The sequence below is a fragment of the Bufo gargarizans genome, chromosome 5 (assembly GCF_014858855.1).
Source record: "Bufo gargarizans isolate SCDJY-AF-19 chromosome 5, ASM1485885v1, whole genome shotgun sequence".
NCBI classification, from domain to species: domain Eukaryota; kingdom Metazoa; phylum Chordata; class Amphibia; order Anura; family Bufonidae; genus Bufo; species Bufo gargarizans.
In genome coordinates this window covers 379737172-379753733 of record NC_058084.1, presented here as the reverse complement: position 1 = coordinate 379753733, position 16562 = coordinate 379737172, and the positions used below count along the sequence as shown (strand labels likewise).

Here is a 16562-nt window from a genome sequence, read left to right as displayed (position 1 = left end):
CAGTAGTCATAATGGGGGATTTTAACTTCCCAGTCATTGACCACGGTCGAGGTTTGCCTCAACCACAAAGGGGAGAAAATTCTTCAACTTGCTGCAGGACCACTTTATGGGCCAGTTTATAGAAGCTCCCACTAAGGGCAATGCTCTGTTGGATCTGGTAATTTCTAATGATGCAGAGCTTGTTGGAAATGTTACTGTTTGAGAAACACTAGGTGATAGCGACCACAATATAATTATATTCCCCCTACACTATAAGATGCAAACTCTGTCAGGCAGAGCAAAAACACTGAATTTTAAAAAGGCTAATGTCCCTAGGTTGAGGGCAGCATTTCAGGGCATAGACTGGGAGCAGCTACTGTCACATAATAATACTGAGGATACATGGGAGAGCTTTAAATCCACATGGAGTAATTGCACACAAAAAAAATATTCCTTTTGGTAACAAGTATAAACAGCTAAAAGTAAACCCCCCATAATTTACAGCTACTGTAAAAAGGGTAATAAATGACAAAAAAGGGCATTTAAAAAATACAAATCTGAGGGGTCAGCTGTAGCCTTTGAAGTTTACAAAGGGCTTAACAAAATCTGTTAAAAAGGAAATAAAATTAGCAAAAATACCAAACGAACAGCAGGTAGCAAAATAGAGCAAAACAAATCCCCCAAAATTATTTTAATATATGAATGCTAAAAAAACAAGGTCTGACTAGTTAGTTTAACTTCTGTTGTGGGAAAAATGTTTGAAGGACTCTTAAGGGACTATATACAGCAGTATGTGACTGTAAATAATATTATAAGTGATAACCAACATGGGTTTACCAAGGACAGAAGTTGTTAGGCTACTTTCACACTAGCGTTCGGGCGGATCCGTTCAGAACGGATCCGCCCATAATAATGCAGACGGAGGCTCCGTTCAGTACGGATCCGTCTGCATTATTTTAGCAAAAAAAAGCTAAGTGTGGAAATAGCCTGGGACGGATCCGTCCAGACTTTCAATGTAAAGTCAATGGGGGACGGATCCGCTTGAAGATTGAGCCACATTGTGGCATCTTCAAACGGATCCGTCCCCATTGACTTACATTGTAAGTCTGGACGGATCCGCACGCCTCCGCACGGCCAGGCGGACACCCGAACGCTGCAAGCAGCGTTCAGCTGTCCGCCTGTCCGTGCGGAGGCGAGCGGAGCGGAGGCTGAACGCCACCAGACTGATGCAGTCTGAGCGGATCCGCCTCCATTCAGACTGCATCAGGGGTGGACGGCTGCGTTCGGGTCCGCTCGTGAGCTCCTTCAAACGGAGCTCACGAACGGAATACCGAACGCTAGTGTGAAAGCAGCCTTAGACTAACCTGATTGTTTTTTATGAGGAGGTGAGTAGTAGCCTGGACAGAGGGGCGTCTGTGGATGTAGTGTTTCTGGATTTTGCAAAGGCTTTTGATACTGTCCCTCATAGATGTTTAATAGGTAAAGTAAGGTCTATAGGCTTGGAAAGTATAGTTTGTAATTGGATTGAAAACTGGCTGAAGGATCGTGTGCAGAGAGTTGTGGTCAATGATTCCTATTCAGAATGGTCCTGGGTTATAAGTGGAGTAACCCAAGGTTCAGTGCTGGGTCCTCTATTATTTAATTTATTTATTAATGATATCGAGGATGGGATTAATAGCATCATTTCTATTTTTGCAGATGACACTAAGCTGTGTAGTACTATGCAGTCTATTGAAGATGTCCATATACTACAAGCTGACTTGAAGACTCTGAGTGATTAGGCATTAACTTGGCAAATGAGGTTCAATGTGGACAAATGTAAAGTTATGCATCTTGGTAGTAATAATCTCTGTGCATCATATGTCCTAAGGGATGTAACACTGGGAGAGTCGCTTATAGAGAAGGATTTGGGTGTCCTTGTAGATGGTAGATAAAATAACAGCATACAATGTCAATCAGCTGCTTCTAAGTCCACCAGGATATTGTCATGCATTAAACATGGCATGGACTCGCGGGGCAGGGATGTAATATTACCACTTTACAAAGCGTTGTTGCGGCCTCATCTGGAATATGCAGTTCAGTTCTGGGCACCAGTCCATAGAAATGATGCTCTGCAGCTGGAAAAAGTATAGAGGAGAACGACTAAATTAATAAGGGGCATGGAGGGTCTTAGTTACGAAGAAAGATTAAAATAATTAAATTTATTTAATCTTGAGAAGAGACGTCTAAGGGGGGACATGATTAACCATATACAAATATATAAATGGGCCATACAAAAAATATGGTGAGAAACTGTTCCATGTCAAATGCCCTCAAAAGACAAGGGGACACTGCCTCCGACTGGAGAAGAAAAAGCGTCAAAACTTCTTTACTGTAAGAACTGTGAATCTGTAGAATAGACTTCCTCAGTACATGGTCACAGCAGGAACAGTGGACAGTTTTAAAAAGGGTTTAGATGAATTCTTAAAAGTAAATGCATTAATACTTATGAAAATGTGTAGAAATCTGAGTCTCACTTCCTTCTGGGATTCGTGTCCCCACCTATCCCTTGGTTGAACTTGATGGACTTATGTCTTTATTCAACCGTATTAACTATGTAACTATATGTTTCCTGTTGGTATTAGTGTTGGGCGCGAATATTCAAATCGCGAATATTGGCACTTTGAGAATATTCTAGATTTTTTCATAAGTAACCTCCCTTCTTGCTTGTGGGCCAATGAGAAGACTGAAATGTCTTTGTCTGAGCTTAGCAACATACCTAGAAACCAATAGGAAAGTTACCTACCCCTTACTATATAAGAACTTCCCCAGCAGACATTTTCTACAGTTTTTTAAAGTTCTGAGAGACAGCAGTGTCATTGCTGTGCTGTGTGCCTTCCACACTACATTAGATAGATAGATAGATAGATAGATAGATAGATAGATAGATAGATAGATAGATAGATAGCTGTCACGATCAGTGTGGGGAGAAAACTCCACACTGAACACAGGCGGGAATGGGAACAGTAACTGGGCCTGGAAACTAGGGAAGAAGCAGGTCACCTCCTAAACAACCCTAATCTGGGCCCTAACTACCTATCAATATGCCTTGAAGGTAGGAATATTCATATGCAGGAAACCTAGGCCCTTATTTCTAGGGCTGTCAAATATAATCGATGCAGCGATGCATCGCGATTCGACCCCCGGCGATTCTGCATCGATGCGGTTGCTTTAAATAATCGATGCATGTTGATGACGTCAGCGTCGCGTCCGCCGTGCAGCCGAGTCGAAAAAAGTTTTTGGGCGCCTTCTTTCCCGCCTCCCGCCTCCCGCCGACGTGTCAGAGGGGGTGGCCAGTGGCCACAACATTGAGTGAGCCAGGTCTGAGTGAGGAGGAGCCGGAGGCGTGGTTTCCGGCTTTCCGCGCATCTCCGGCTCCCACTGCTCCCAGTCAGACACTCAGAAGCCGGCGGCAGAGTGGACGTGCGGTGGCTGGCGAGGTGAGTTTTGTCACCTATATGAGTATGTAATATCTAGTACCTCCAAAGCGCCTGCCAGTGCTGCCACCTACACAGCATATACATACACCTACCGCCTGCCACCTACACAGATCATATTGCCGCTTCTCATACCTTTGCCGAATTGCCGCCCGCGCCATGTTTCTTCTTTATCTTTTTCGGTTGTGTCTCTCTTATTCTTCCCCTCCGTCTACAGTGGACGGAACTTTAGGTTCCGGGTCTATGAAAGGCGGTCAAACAGCGGCCCCTAGTGGCCAGTCTGGGAATGTCTACAGTCATTTATCTCACACTATTCAGGAGATCTGAAACTGCTGGAGTGTCAGATTTACTGACAGTTACTGATCCTGCACCCTCAGAGCCCCTTCACTTCACTTCACACGTGTATCAGACTAAGGCTACTTTCACACTAGCGTTCGGGCGGATCCGTTCTGAACGGATCCGCGCATAATAATGCAGATGGAGGCTCCGTTCAGAACGGATCCGTCTGCATTAAAATGGCAAAAAAAAAATGCATTCTGAATGGAGAGCAATCCGTTCAGGAGGCATCAGTTCAGTCCCTCTTACGTTTTTTGACCGGAGAGAATACCGCAGCATGCTACAGTTTTCTCTCCTGCCAAAAATCCTGAACACTTGCCGGATCCAGCTTTAAACTTATATTGAAATGTATTAGTGCCAGATCCGGCATTAAAATTGCTGCATTGACGGATCCGTTCTTCCGATCTGCGCAGACCTTTAAATCTGTGAAAAAAATAAACACCGGATCCGCCTGACAAATGCATCCATTTGCGTCCAGATTGCCGGAATCCTCTGACGCAAGTGTGAAAGTAGCATTAAGCACAGCCTCGAGCACCAATGTAAACTCTCTACCGCCGCCTACCAGCTAGAAATGACTGGGCCCCATAGCAAAAAAAATTTATGGGCCCCCGGCCCCCGGTGGTGACCTCTATGAACCTTGTAAAGAAACCAAGACAATGGGGACACGGGACATAGCTTTCTGTAGCAGTTACATCTGACTCCGGTCCCCAAGGGGCCCAAAGGCACCAGCATTATAAATGGCACATGGCATGTTGTGCCATTTATAATGCTGGTGCCTTTGGGCCCCTCGGGGACCGGAGTCAGATGTAACTGCTACAGAAAGCTGTGTCCCCATTGTCTTGGTTTCTTTACAAGGTTCATAGAGGTCACCACCGGGGGGCCCATAATTTTTTTTTGCTATGGGGCCCAGTCATTTCTAGCTACGCCCCTGCGCAGGTGCCACGTGCCAGCCAGACTCTGCCACCTTGTTGTGACAGGTAGGTGACCATCACACAGATACACCACTCACAGAGACTGCAGCTGGTCACTGCCTGTTATTACCGTACCTAAAAAAAAAAAATTGTCACCTCACCTGTCCGTTTTTCCTCACTCCTCAGGCTCAGTCCAGTCCACCACAGGCAGGAGGAGAATCGCTCCACCACCAGCAGCCAGCAGTGTTACTTTTTCTGTTGATCTCGTGGCAGGCTTTTAGGCTTAGTCACTCAAATTCAAGACTTGTGTCATCCCTACTCACAAATTCACATAGATGCCTGGCATGCATTGCATTTGCTAGTAAATAAAAATGGCAGAAGTAGAACAAAAGGAACGAGAGATAAAAAATGCACCTAGCTTTTTAAAAGCAAACATCTGGGAACATTTTGGCTTTTATGAAAAAAGTAGGAAGCACGAATTGGACAAGTCATACGCTGTGTGTAAAATCTGTCACACAAAAATTAAATATCTAGGGAATACTACTAATCTGAGAAACCACGTCAGCCGTTTTCACCCAGAAATGCTAAAACCTACCACCACCACCACCACCACCAAGGAAATGAACCCAGATCAGCCAAGAATTGATGCAATGTTACAGTCAACTTTGCCACCCAACTCTGAAAAGGTAAAGAGAATAACAAAAGCTGTGGCAGCTTTCATAGCGAAGGACCTGCGCCCTTACTCTGTTGTGGAAAACAGTGGGTTTCGCTACCTTTTGAAGACGATAGAGCCGCGTTACAAGATCCCGTCACGAAGTCACTTTACAGAAAACGTCATACCTGCACTCTACCACGAAACCAAAGCTAAGATAATTGCATCAATGAGCCAAGCAAGTCGAGTCGCAATAACGTGCGATTCCTGGACTTCAGTCACGACAGAGTCTTATGTTACAATAACAGCACATTACGTTAGTAAGGACTGGCAGATTTTGTCGCATGTACTGCAAACGAGAGCCATTTATGAGTCTCACACGGGTGCTCATCTGGCAGAGCTACTTTCTCATGTTGTGGAAGAATGGCAGCTGTCCGATAAATCTGTAGTGCTTGTGACCGACAACGCGTCAAACATGATAGTTGCAGCTCAAGTTGGAAAATTCCCCCATGTGAAATGCTTCGCCCATACACTGAATCTTGCATCCCAGCGAGCGTTGAAAGTGGCCACTCTCTCTAGGCTTCTTGGCAGAGTACGTCGGATATCCACATTCTTTCACCGCAGCACTAGAGCAAGCCACTGTCTAAAAGAGAAACAGAAATGTCTTGGCCTGAAGAATCATAAGCTGATAACTGATGTGGCAACAAGATGGAACAGTGCATACGACATGGTCGAGAGGTTCTTGGAACAACAACCTGCAGTCTGTGCCACCTTGCTGTCTCCAGAAGTCAGAAGAGGAGAGTCCGATCTCTGCACTCTAAACGAAACAGATGTGTCAAATGCAGAGGACGCCGTGAGTGCATTAAAGCCAATGAAGGATGCAACCATGCTGATGTCAGAAGAGCGCAATCCAACAGTTTCTCTCATTGCCCCTATAAATGCACAACTTCTCCAGAGCATGACAGACACGATGGGAGACACACCCATGATCCATGAGATCAAGAATTCTATTAGAACAGATCTCCAGAAGAGGTACAGCAGTGAGGCCGAGAAGAAGATCCTTCATACAGCCTCTGCACTGGATCCTCGCTTTAAGGGACTGCCTTTCATCCTCACAGATGAAGAAAGATTGGAGATATTTAAAGGAGTCACTGAGGAAGCTGCATCCTTGGAGGTAATTAAATTAATTTGAAGAATTCCATCATGTTTCTTCTTGAAACGACAGTAGCACTACCACGCTTCTGAATCTGATGCGGTGCGGGAACTGTACTGTCCGTTTCCTGTGCTTTTTCATCACCCCATCAGAATCAAAGGCATTGACATTTGTGTTTTTACTTATTGTTTTTTTTTCCGTTTCTTTTTTGTTCAAACACAGATTACATCAGATGAGAGTGAGAGGACACAAGAGGATCATCAAGTGCCTAGAAGAAAACAAACTCTGGAAGAAGAGGACAGTTCACCCATCGAAGACAACCATTCTGAATCTCCACCATCTCCTCCCAAAAAGGCCAGATCGCTGCTCGTGAGTTTGCTGGGACAGTCTTTCACTGACACTGAAGGTACAATAGAACCCAAAAAGACCCCCTATGCCAAGGCTGAAGAGGAAATGGAAAACTATTGTAAAGCCCCACCTCTGCCTCTCACTGAGGACCCTTTGAACTGGTGGCGTGAGCATGAGGTCATATTTCCCCTCCTTTCTCGGCTGTCAAAGCAATACTTGTGTATCCCAGGTACAAGTGTGTCTGCAGAGCGGGTTTTCTCCACTGCAGGAGATGTGGTAACTGCAAAAAGAAGCGCCCTCAAACCAGACCATGTAGATCAATTGGTGTTCTTACAGAAAAATCTACATGTTCCAAAATGCTGAGCAGTGTTTTTAATTTTATAGATTTTGTTTATAGCATTGTCTCTGCCACTGAAATTTTTTATTTCTCTGTCTCCCCTGCCAGTGCCAGACTCCCCTTTTCCCTTCCCCTCCCCTTTTCCCCCTTCCCCTTCCCTTTTCCCTTCCCCTCCTTCCCTTTTTCCTCTCCTTTCCCTTTTTCCTCCCCACCCCTCCCTCACGACGAGTTACTCCAACTCCATCCCTGTCATTGTCAACAAGACCAGTTACTTAACGGTTAACGCCAGTTATGCCACTCTCGTCCTCAACGGAACGCACTCAGTCACTGTGACTGACTGACTGGTGGGGTGCCGTCGTGGCACTGGCAGTCAGACTGGCAGTGACCGCCTGCAGGTGACTGGCAGTGGTCGGCAGGTCGTGGCAATTGCAAACGATCAATGAATGTAACATTTTGTTATAATATGTATATTTGTAATTGTATAATATCATATATTCTAAGTTCACTGTGATGATTAATCAGAATATATGATATTATTCTAGCTTTTAGCAGCACTGGAGTGGAGACTAGAGGAGATAGAGAATGGTTTTCTATTATGCGACTGTCCGTCCGATCCATTTTGTATTTTTACACTGACGTGTTTTTTGGTGTTTTCCCAATGTGTCTGTCATGCTCTGTGAATTTCTGACTCTGTTTAGGGGTTTAACCTTCAACCAAAAGAATTCTGTATTTAATTCCAGACAACTGACGCCCGCCAAGCCACCAGAGGAAGGCAAATCCTTGAAAGAATAAATTTAAACTTAAAACCTGGAGTAAATCTTTATTGGATCACACAAATACACATTCACACAAACCAAAAAAACACACACCGACCTTCTGACATCATGTCTGACTATGGTGGCTGTGCCACATTGCCCGTCCTGTGGCCTGCCCTTTACCATTATGATTCAGTGAGGAGGATGTGTGTTTATTTTTTTTCTGGTATTCTGTGGTGTGTGTTTGTGATCCCATAAAGATTTGTCCAAGGTTTTCAGATTCAGTTGAAAATGTATTCTGTCAAGGATTTTCCAGCTTCCTCTAATGGTGGCATGGCTTGGCTTCAGTTGATGTATCGTGGTAGAGTGCTTGCTGAGTGCTCAGTGCAGGTAACGTTTTCTGTAAAGTGACAACTCTGAGAGCTTATAGCACTGATCTAGACGTACTACCCATCTGGTGGTGGTGCTGGTGGTGGTGGTGCTGGTGGTGGTGCTGGTGCTAGTGGTGGTGGTGGTGGTGCTGCTCCTGCTGCCAAAACAATCACGGTGAACCAGGAAGTTCTGCAACACAGACAACTTGAACACACTGTGTGACAGACAGTTCCTGACTGGCAAACATCACAGTGAGTGAACCTATAACACAGTCACTGTCACACTGACTGTGTTATAGGTTCACTGACTCACTGTGATGTTTTACAGTCAGGAACTGAAGTGCTCCTTTTTTTGTAGGTACTGTTTAATATTATATAATATATATTATATGGTAAAACTATTGTAAAACTTATAAACTAACTGCACCAGCCAGGCCAGCACAACAGTTTAATGTTACAGAGACACTGACAGTACTGTTTTAAATAAATACTGTTGTCTGCTGCACTGTTTTGTTCATTCAGACTTTGCTATATGATATGCAGGGAACTTGGTATGATTTGTTTAAATAGCAGATACAAATAAATATTTTTGTGCAATTTCTGACTGATTGAATTAATTTTTTGATGTAAAATTGAAAAACAAGGGGACTTGGGTAATAATCTTGATGCATCGTGATGCATCGCCGAATCGAATCGAATCGAATCGTGGACTTGATAATCGTAATCGCATCGAATCGTGAGACGAGTGAAGATGCGCAGCCCTACTTATTTCCCTATCAGGCCCTGGAATAAGGTTAGGACCAGAGACAACCCATTCCTCCCCAGATGGACGAATGGAAGTCTCTGTCTCGAGCCCAGATACAAACAACAGGGGATATAACAAACACAATCAAAGGCGACACTTAACTTCTGTAGAGACGGACGAGCAGGAACACCAGAGACGACCTTACACCAGCTCAGCCAAACCCAAATAAAGCTATCTACCGCAAAGTCAGAAGGGTGGGGTCAGACTCTTGAGGGTAGAAGTGTTGATCACTGAGAAACAGCTGAGAAAAGGGAAGTGGTCATTAACTCTATCAACACTGAATCAAGAGAAATAAAGGAGGCTGTTAGATTCCTCAATGCTCAACCAGTCTCCTTGATCTCCTGACATCAGTCACCTGAGGGACCGTGACAGTACCCCCCCTTCTATGGGTGACCTCTGGGCAACCAGGACCAACCTTATTGGGATAGGCTCTGTTAAAGGCCTTCACCTGACGATTCACATTAACATCGGCCGCTGGAACCCACATCCTCTCCTCTGGTCCGTAACCCTTCCAGTGGACAAGATACTGGAGTGATCTACGGAGAACTCGGGAGTCCACAATCCTGCTGATTTGAAATTCTAAATTACCGTCCACCATGACAGGAGCGGGAGGCAAGGAGGACAGCTCAACAGGTTTGACATATTTCTTCAACAACGACTTATGAAATACGTTATGAATCTTCAAAGCCTGAGGAAGTTCAAGACGGAAGGCTACAGGGTTAACAATGGCAGTGATCTTATATGGACCAATAAATCTTGGGCCCAACTTCCAAGAAGGTACCTTAAGCTTAATGTTTCTTGTGGACAGCCCACAGAATCATCCACTCTCAGGTCCGGACCACTCATACGTCTTCTGTCAGCCACACGCTTATACCTCTTGCCCATCTTTTTCAGGTTATTTTGACTTTTCCACCAAATCGAAGACAAAGAAGAGGAAAATCGTTCCTCCTCAGGAATACTGGAAGTGTGAGAACCAGAAAATGTGCCAAACTCTGGATGGAATCCATATGCCTCAAAAAACAGCAACTTATCAGTGGACTCCTGTCTACATTTATTAATGGCAAACTCAGCTAACGACAAGAATGAAGACCACTCCTCCTGGTCCTCCAAAACAAAACATCTCAAGTAAGTCTCCAGATTCTGATTGGTGCGCTCCGTCTGTCCTTTCGACTGAGGATAAAAAGCAGAAGAAAAGGACAATTGCACCCCCAGTCAAGTACAGAACGCTTTCCAGAATCTGAAAACAAACTGAGTTTCCCGATCAGACACCACATCAGAGGGAATGCCATGTAGTTTCACAATGTTATCGACAAACACCTGTGCAAGAGTTTTGGCATTAGGTAGAGCAGGCAATGCTATAAAATGCGCCATTTTGCTAAACCGATCAACTACCACCAGGCAAATCCGTGATAATGTCCGTGGACAAATGCGTCCATGGGTAACGGAAGAAGAGATCCAGAAGGCCGAGCATGTGTCACCTTAGCACGAGCACAGCTACAACAGGCTGACATATAGTCCTCAACACACTTACGCAGCCCCGGACACCAAAATCTGCGTGAGATGAGATCGACAGTGGATCTACTCCCAGGGTGTCCAGCCAAGACAGTACAGTGATGTTTCTCAAATACCTTATGACCTAAATCTCAAGGAACAAACAATTTCCCTGGAGGACAAGTCTGGTGCATCCTCTTGGGCCTCCAACACTTTAGCCCCAAGATCAGGATATAGGGCAGATATGACTACCCCTTCAGACAAAATAGGATTAGTATCTTTAGAATCACCCCCCCCCCCCCCTCCCAGGAAAGCTGCGCGACAAAGCATCCGCCTTGACGTTCCTAACCCCAGGGCGGTAGGTGACAATAAAGTTAGATCTGGTGAAAAACAGCGACCATCTGGCCTGCCTTGGATTCAGTCGTTTAGCCAACTCAAGATAAGCCAGATTTTTGTGATCAGTAATTACCGTAATAGGATGAATTGCTCCTTCCAACCAATGGCGCCATTCTTCAAAAGCCAACTTTATGGCCAGCAATTCCCTATTACCCACATCATAATTTCTTTCAGCAGTCAAAAGTTTTTTAGAGAAAAAAAGCACATGGGCGCCATTTACTAGGTGAAGGACCGTGCGACAAAACTTCTCCCACCCCTACCTCGGATGCGTCAATCTCTACAATGAATGGCTGAGACACGTCTGGTTGCACCAGAATAGGGGCTAAAGCAAAACATTCCAACACAGCAATAAAGGCTTATAATGCTGCCTCAGACCAAACAGCGAAATCAACCCCCTTCCTAGTCATGTCTGTTAAAGGTTTAACCACAGTTGAATAGTTCAAGATGAATTTACGGTAGTAGTTGGTGAATCCCAAAAACCGCATAAGCGCTTTCATATTTTCGGGTCGATCCCAAAACTGCTGGAGCATTGGTTAACCCAAAAGGCTTGACCAGATTCTCAAAATGACCCTCAGGGGTATTAAAGGCCATCTTCCATTCGTCCCCCTCTTTGATCCTTACCAAATTATATGCCCCCATCAGATCCAATTTAAAGAACACCTTGGCACCGACAATTTGATTAAACAAATCCAAAATCAAAGGAAGGGGGTAAGGATCACAGACGGAAATATGGTTGAGCTTACGGAAGTCCAGACATGGTCTAAGGGTACCATCTTTTTTTTTTACAAAGAAAAACCCAGCAGCCACTGGGGATTTGGATGGTATGATATGACCCTTCGCCAAGCTCTCGGTGATATATTCTCGCATAGACTTTCTGCCTTTCTTTCGGGTTCCGAAAGATTATACAACCGAGATTTGGGCAGTTTAGCTCCAGGAATTAGATTGAAGGGACAATCATACTCCCGATGCGGGGGTAACTCCTGGTTACCACTCTTAAAAAACACATCAGAAAATTTGGAAATGAACGAGGGTAAAGTTTTAGTGGTGACCACAGAAAAAGACGCATTAAGACAGTTGTCCTTACAAAAATCACTCCAATCGAGAATCTCACTCGTTAGCCAGTTGATGGTAGGGTTATGTTTGCTTAACCATGGTAAGCCCAAAACCATCGGAGCAGGAAGACCCTCCAACACATAACATGAGATAGATTCCTGATGGAAATCAACCACTCTTAAATGGATGTCATTTACCACCTGCGACAGGCATTTTGGGTAAGAGGTGCAGAATCAATTGCAAAGACAGAAATGCTTTTCTCTAGTGCACTAGTAGTCAACCAATGAACGAATAAACTATCCATCTATCAGGTTAACCCTATCCCCACTGTTGATAATTACCTCGATTTCCACAGTTTTGAACTCTAGTGCCACCTCGGCAGACAGGGGAAATCGGGTACTACCAGTAAATGACAAAAGTATGTTTTCTTGTTCCACACCACCAATAGTAATTTAGGGATTAAGCGTTTTTTGTTTTTGTTTTTTTGTTTATACCTTGACGCTGAATGTATGGACAAATATTCACGAAATTTCGCTTTTTTCCACAACAAAAACAGACTCCCTTCATATGACCAGAGCTCTTACCAGCAGTCCCAGGAGTAGCTCCTTACAACAGCATAGGCTCCTCACAAGGCGTAACCACAGGTGTCTGAGTACGTCCTGAGGGTGAGGACCCTTAGATATCCCCCTAAGGCGTCTATCCAGACGTACAGCAAGGGACATATCTTTTTCCAATGACTCAGGCTTTTCATGAAAGGCCAGCTCGTTCTGCAGTCTCTCAGATAGACCCTGACAGAACTGGCTACGGAGAGCAGGATCATTCCGCTCTGTATCTGTAGCCCATCTCCTGAATTCACGACTGGAGGGACGGTGACCAGGTCGGCAGAGAAAAAGCCCAAGACTGTGTATCATCCTGAAGCAAATAAATGATCATACCCACACGTTGACACTCATCCCCAGAAGAGTATGGACGCAGCTTTAAGTACAACTTACACGATTACCTGACCCTAATGAAATTGTCACTACCCCCAGAAAATCTGTCCGGGAGAGCAACCTTAGCTTCAGGGCACCCACCATCAGACCAGCCGCCTGTGGTCTCTGAATCAGTAAGACTGTCGCGCGGAGGTCAGCTACCCTCAATGATAGTCTCTGCAGCTATTTGACCAGTGCAGACATAGGATCCATAGCTGCACTGACCTGAACGAAATGACGTTTTTTATGGCGGTAGATATTGTCGCGATCAGTGTGGGGGGAAAATTCCACACTGAACACAGGAGGGAAGGGGAACAGTAACTGGGCCTGGAAACTAGGGAAGAAACAGGTCACCTCCTAAACAACCCTAATCCTGGCTCTAACTACCTATCAATATGAATAGACCCTGAAGGTAGGAATATTCATATGCAGGCAACCTAGGCCCTTTTTCCCTATAAGGCCCTGGAATAAGGTTAATACCAGTGACAACCCATTCCTCCCCAGATGTCTCAGGCCCAGATACAAACAACAGGGAATAAAACAAACACAAACAAATGCGACACTTAACTTCTGTAGAGAAGGACGATCCGGAACACCAGAGACCTCACACCAGCTCAGCCAAACGCAAATAAAGCTATCTACCGCATAGTCAGAAGGGTGGGGTTAGACTATAAAGGGTAGAAGTGATGACCACTGGGCAACAGCTGATAAAAGGGAAGTGGTCATTACCCCTATCAACACTGAATCAAGAGAAATCAAGGAGGCTGTCAGATTCCTCCATGCTCAGCCAGTCTCTTTGATCTCCTGACATCAGTCGCCTAAGGGACAGTGACAATAGATTATATAGATAATACAGATAGTTAGTGGGAGATAGTCAGTGTAGGTTATATCCTGATATAGTGTAGCTGTTGCAATGCAGTGTGTTAGGTAGTGTGATAGGTTCTGCTGTCCATACTTATATGTAGTCCTGCTAAAATGTGAAGTTTCACGTATTGCGCCCAAATATTCACATCATTAGTGCTGATTAGCGCAATTGCAAATATATTGCAGCACTCTAACTGCATATAAAGCCATTTTTAATGTTCTGCCGTGCCAACCATTTTCTCCAGTTTAGGAAACTTCTAGCAGCTTGAAAAATGTATCAAAAGTGACCCACGCCTGTATTTCGCGCGCATTTCACGAATATGACATTGCCGATTTTTTGCAATCAAGAAATCTCTAATTTGCGAATATATGACGAATATTTGCCTAAATATTCGTGAAATATTGCAAATTTGAATTCTGGAAATTGCAGAAGGCACACGGGGGGTTTCCATTTTTTGTAGATCCGCGGTTTGCGGACCGCAAAAAACGTCACGGTCGTGTGTGTGAGGCCTAAAAAAAAGACCCAAAATAGGCTCCTAAATTGAAAAATTTGGTTGCCAAATTTTAAATTCATATAATTATTTTAAAAAAGACTTAGAGGAGAATACAGCACCACATACCTCTTACATCCAGGGACAACTCCTGTCATGTAAATCTTCTCTTTCCTCTTCTCCTCCGTTTGACCTAGACCACCATAGCAAATTCTTTCAGCCGCATCTCGTCTCTACAGAGTTTGTTAATCAGATACATTAGATTTCCATCAACCTCCCCATCCTGGTGTCCCGACAATTTTATCTTGCTGCCACTCCCAATACTGTACCTGTTGTGCTCCCCAATGGCCCAGGAATTATACTGCTGAAAAAATAGTGACCCCAGTAGACATAATTGGGGTCATTTATCAAACTGGTGTAAAGTAGAACTGGATTTCCAAAAGAGCTGTCAAAATAAAAGGTGGAATCTGATTGATTGCTATGAGCAACGAAGCCAATTCTACTTTACACCAGTTTGATAAATTACCCCAAATGTCCCTATACTGTCTACACCGGTTATAATGTCCCCTATAGTGCCACCAGTAATAATAATAACACCCTATTTTGTTCTCCAGGTAATAATCCCTGTATAGTGTCCCCAAAAATAATAGAATTGCCCCTACAGTGCCTCTCAATAGCAACGTCCCCAGATAGTAATCCCCCATAGTAATTTGCCCCCACAAAGTAATTTCTCCCACACAGCCCCCACATAGTAATACCGCCATAATTTTCCCCCACATAGTAATTTGCCCCCATACAAAAGCCCCAATATAGTAATTTCCCCTGATGTACTCGATGTCTCTTCACTAATATGTCTTTATATGTGTCCCCACCCCCCCAATTCCCCAAAAGTAGGCACATACAATAAAAAAAGAAAAAAAAAAGAAAAGCTAAATACTCACCTATGTCCAGGGCCAGGCGCTTGCTCGCAGAGACAGGATGAGGCAGGCATGCACACGTCCCGGCACAGGAGGTGTGCGATGACTTCATCACGCCCATCTGCGCTGGGATTTCACTACCGCATAGGCTTCAGTCCTACCAGGCCTGAAGCCTATGGCAGTGATCAGCGGCGGGGCAGGGAACTATGTGCTCCTGTGCCCCGCCGCAGTATATGGGCGTTCGGGTTGGCATTGGGCCCCCCAGCGGTGCTGGGCCCGGGGCTGCCGACCCGAACACCCCTATTGTAATCCGCCATTGTCTGCTAGCAATTTTTCATTTTCACAAATGTGTGCTTTGAAATCCTTTAACAAGTGTTTCTGCCTTCTGTGAGACACACATTTGCTGAAAAAGTACCCTATCCACCACTTAAAATGTTCGTATGGGGGTGCTCTTTCCAAAATAGGGTCACTTCTTGGGGTTTTTAATTTCTGAGTACCTCAGGAATTTTTTAAATGCGACATGGCACCTAAAATCCATGTCTGGCATTTAGGTCAGCAAAATCCTTATTTTGCTGTTTGACTCTAGAGCCCAGCTGTGCGTCTATACATCATTTTTTGAACACATATGGGGTGTTGCCGTATTTGGGGGAAAATGGGGAACAAAATGTGGGGTGAATTTTGTCCTGTTACCATTTGGGAAAGTGAAAAATGTGGGTGTAAAGCAACTTTTTCTAGAAAAAAATTAAATTTTTCATTTTCACTGCCAAGTGTTTCCTAATCTTAGGGAACACCTTTGATGTCAAAGTGCTCACTACACACCTTGAAAGATTCCTTGAGGGGTGTAGTTTCCAAAATGGGGTCACTTTTTGGGGGTTTCCACTGTAGGGCCACCTCAGGGTGTCTTCATATGCGACATAGCTTCCAATTACCATTCCAGCTAAATCCGCTCTCCAAAAGCCATATGGTGCTCCTTCCACTCTGAAGCCTGCTGTGCGCCCATACATAATTTTTTGAGCATATATTGGGTGTTGCCGTATTTGGGGGGGGGGGGGGGAATGGGGAACAAAATGGGGGCTGCATTTTGTCCTGTTACCATTTGGGAAAGTGAAAAATGTGGGTGTAAAGCAACTTTTTCTAGAAAAAAATGCTATTTTTCCTTTTTTACTGCCAAGTGTTTCCTAATTCTAGGGCACACCTTTGAGGTCAAAGTGTTCACTACACACCTTCAAAGATTCCTTGAGGGGTGTAGTTTCCAA

The 16562-nt window shown here is 44.5% G+C and overlaps 1 protein-coding gene across 1 annotated transcript in view; it reads left to right on the top strand.

Annotated features, from left to right (window-relative positions):
- The first annotated feature begins 5073 nt into the window (after positions 1-5073).
- LOC122939463 (E3 SUMO-protein ligase ZBED1-like) overlaps positions 5074-16562 on the top strand; it is a 32487-nt gene continuing 20998 nt past the window's right edge. Inside the window, exons 1-3 of the mRNA XM_044295536.1 lie at positions 5074-6528; positions 6730-7131; positions 8227-8337. Of these exons, the coding sequence (XP_044151471.1) occupies positions 5074-6528; positions 6730-7131; positions 8227-8337 (1968 nt within the window). The remainder of the gene's footprint in view (positions 6529-6729; positions 7132-8226; positions 8338-16562) is intronic.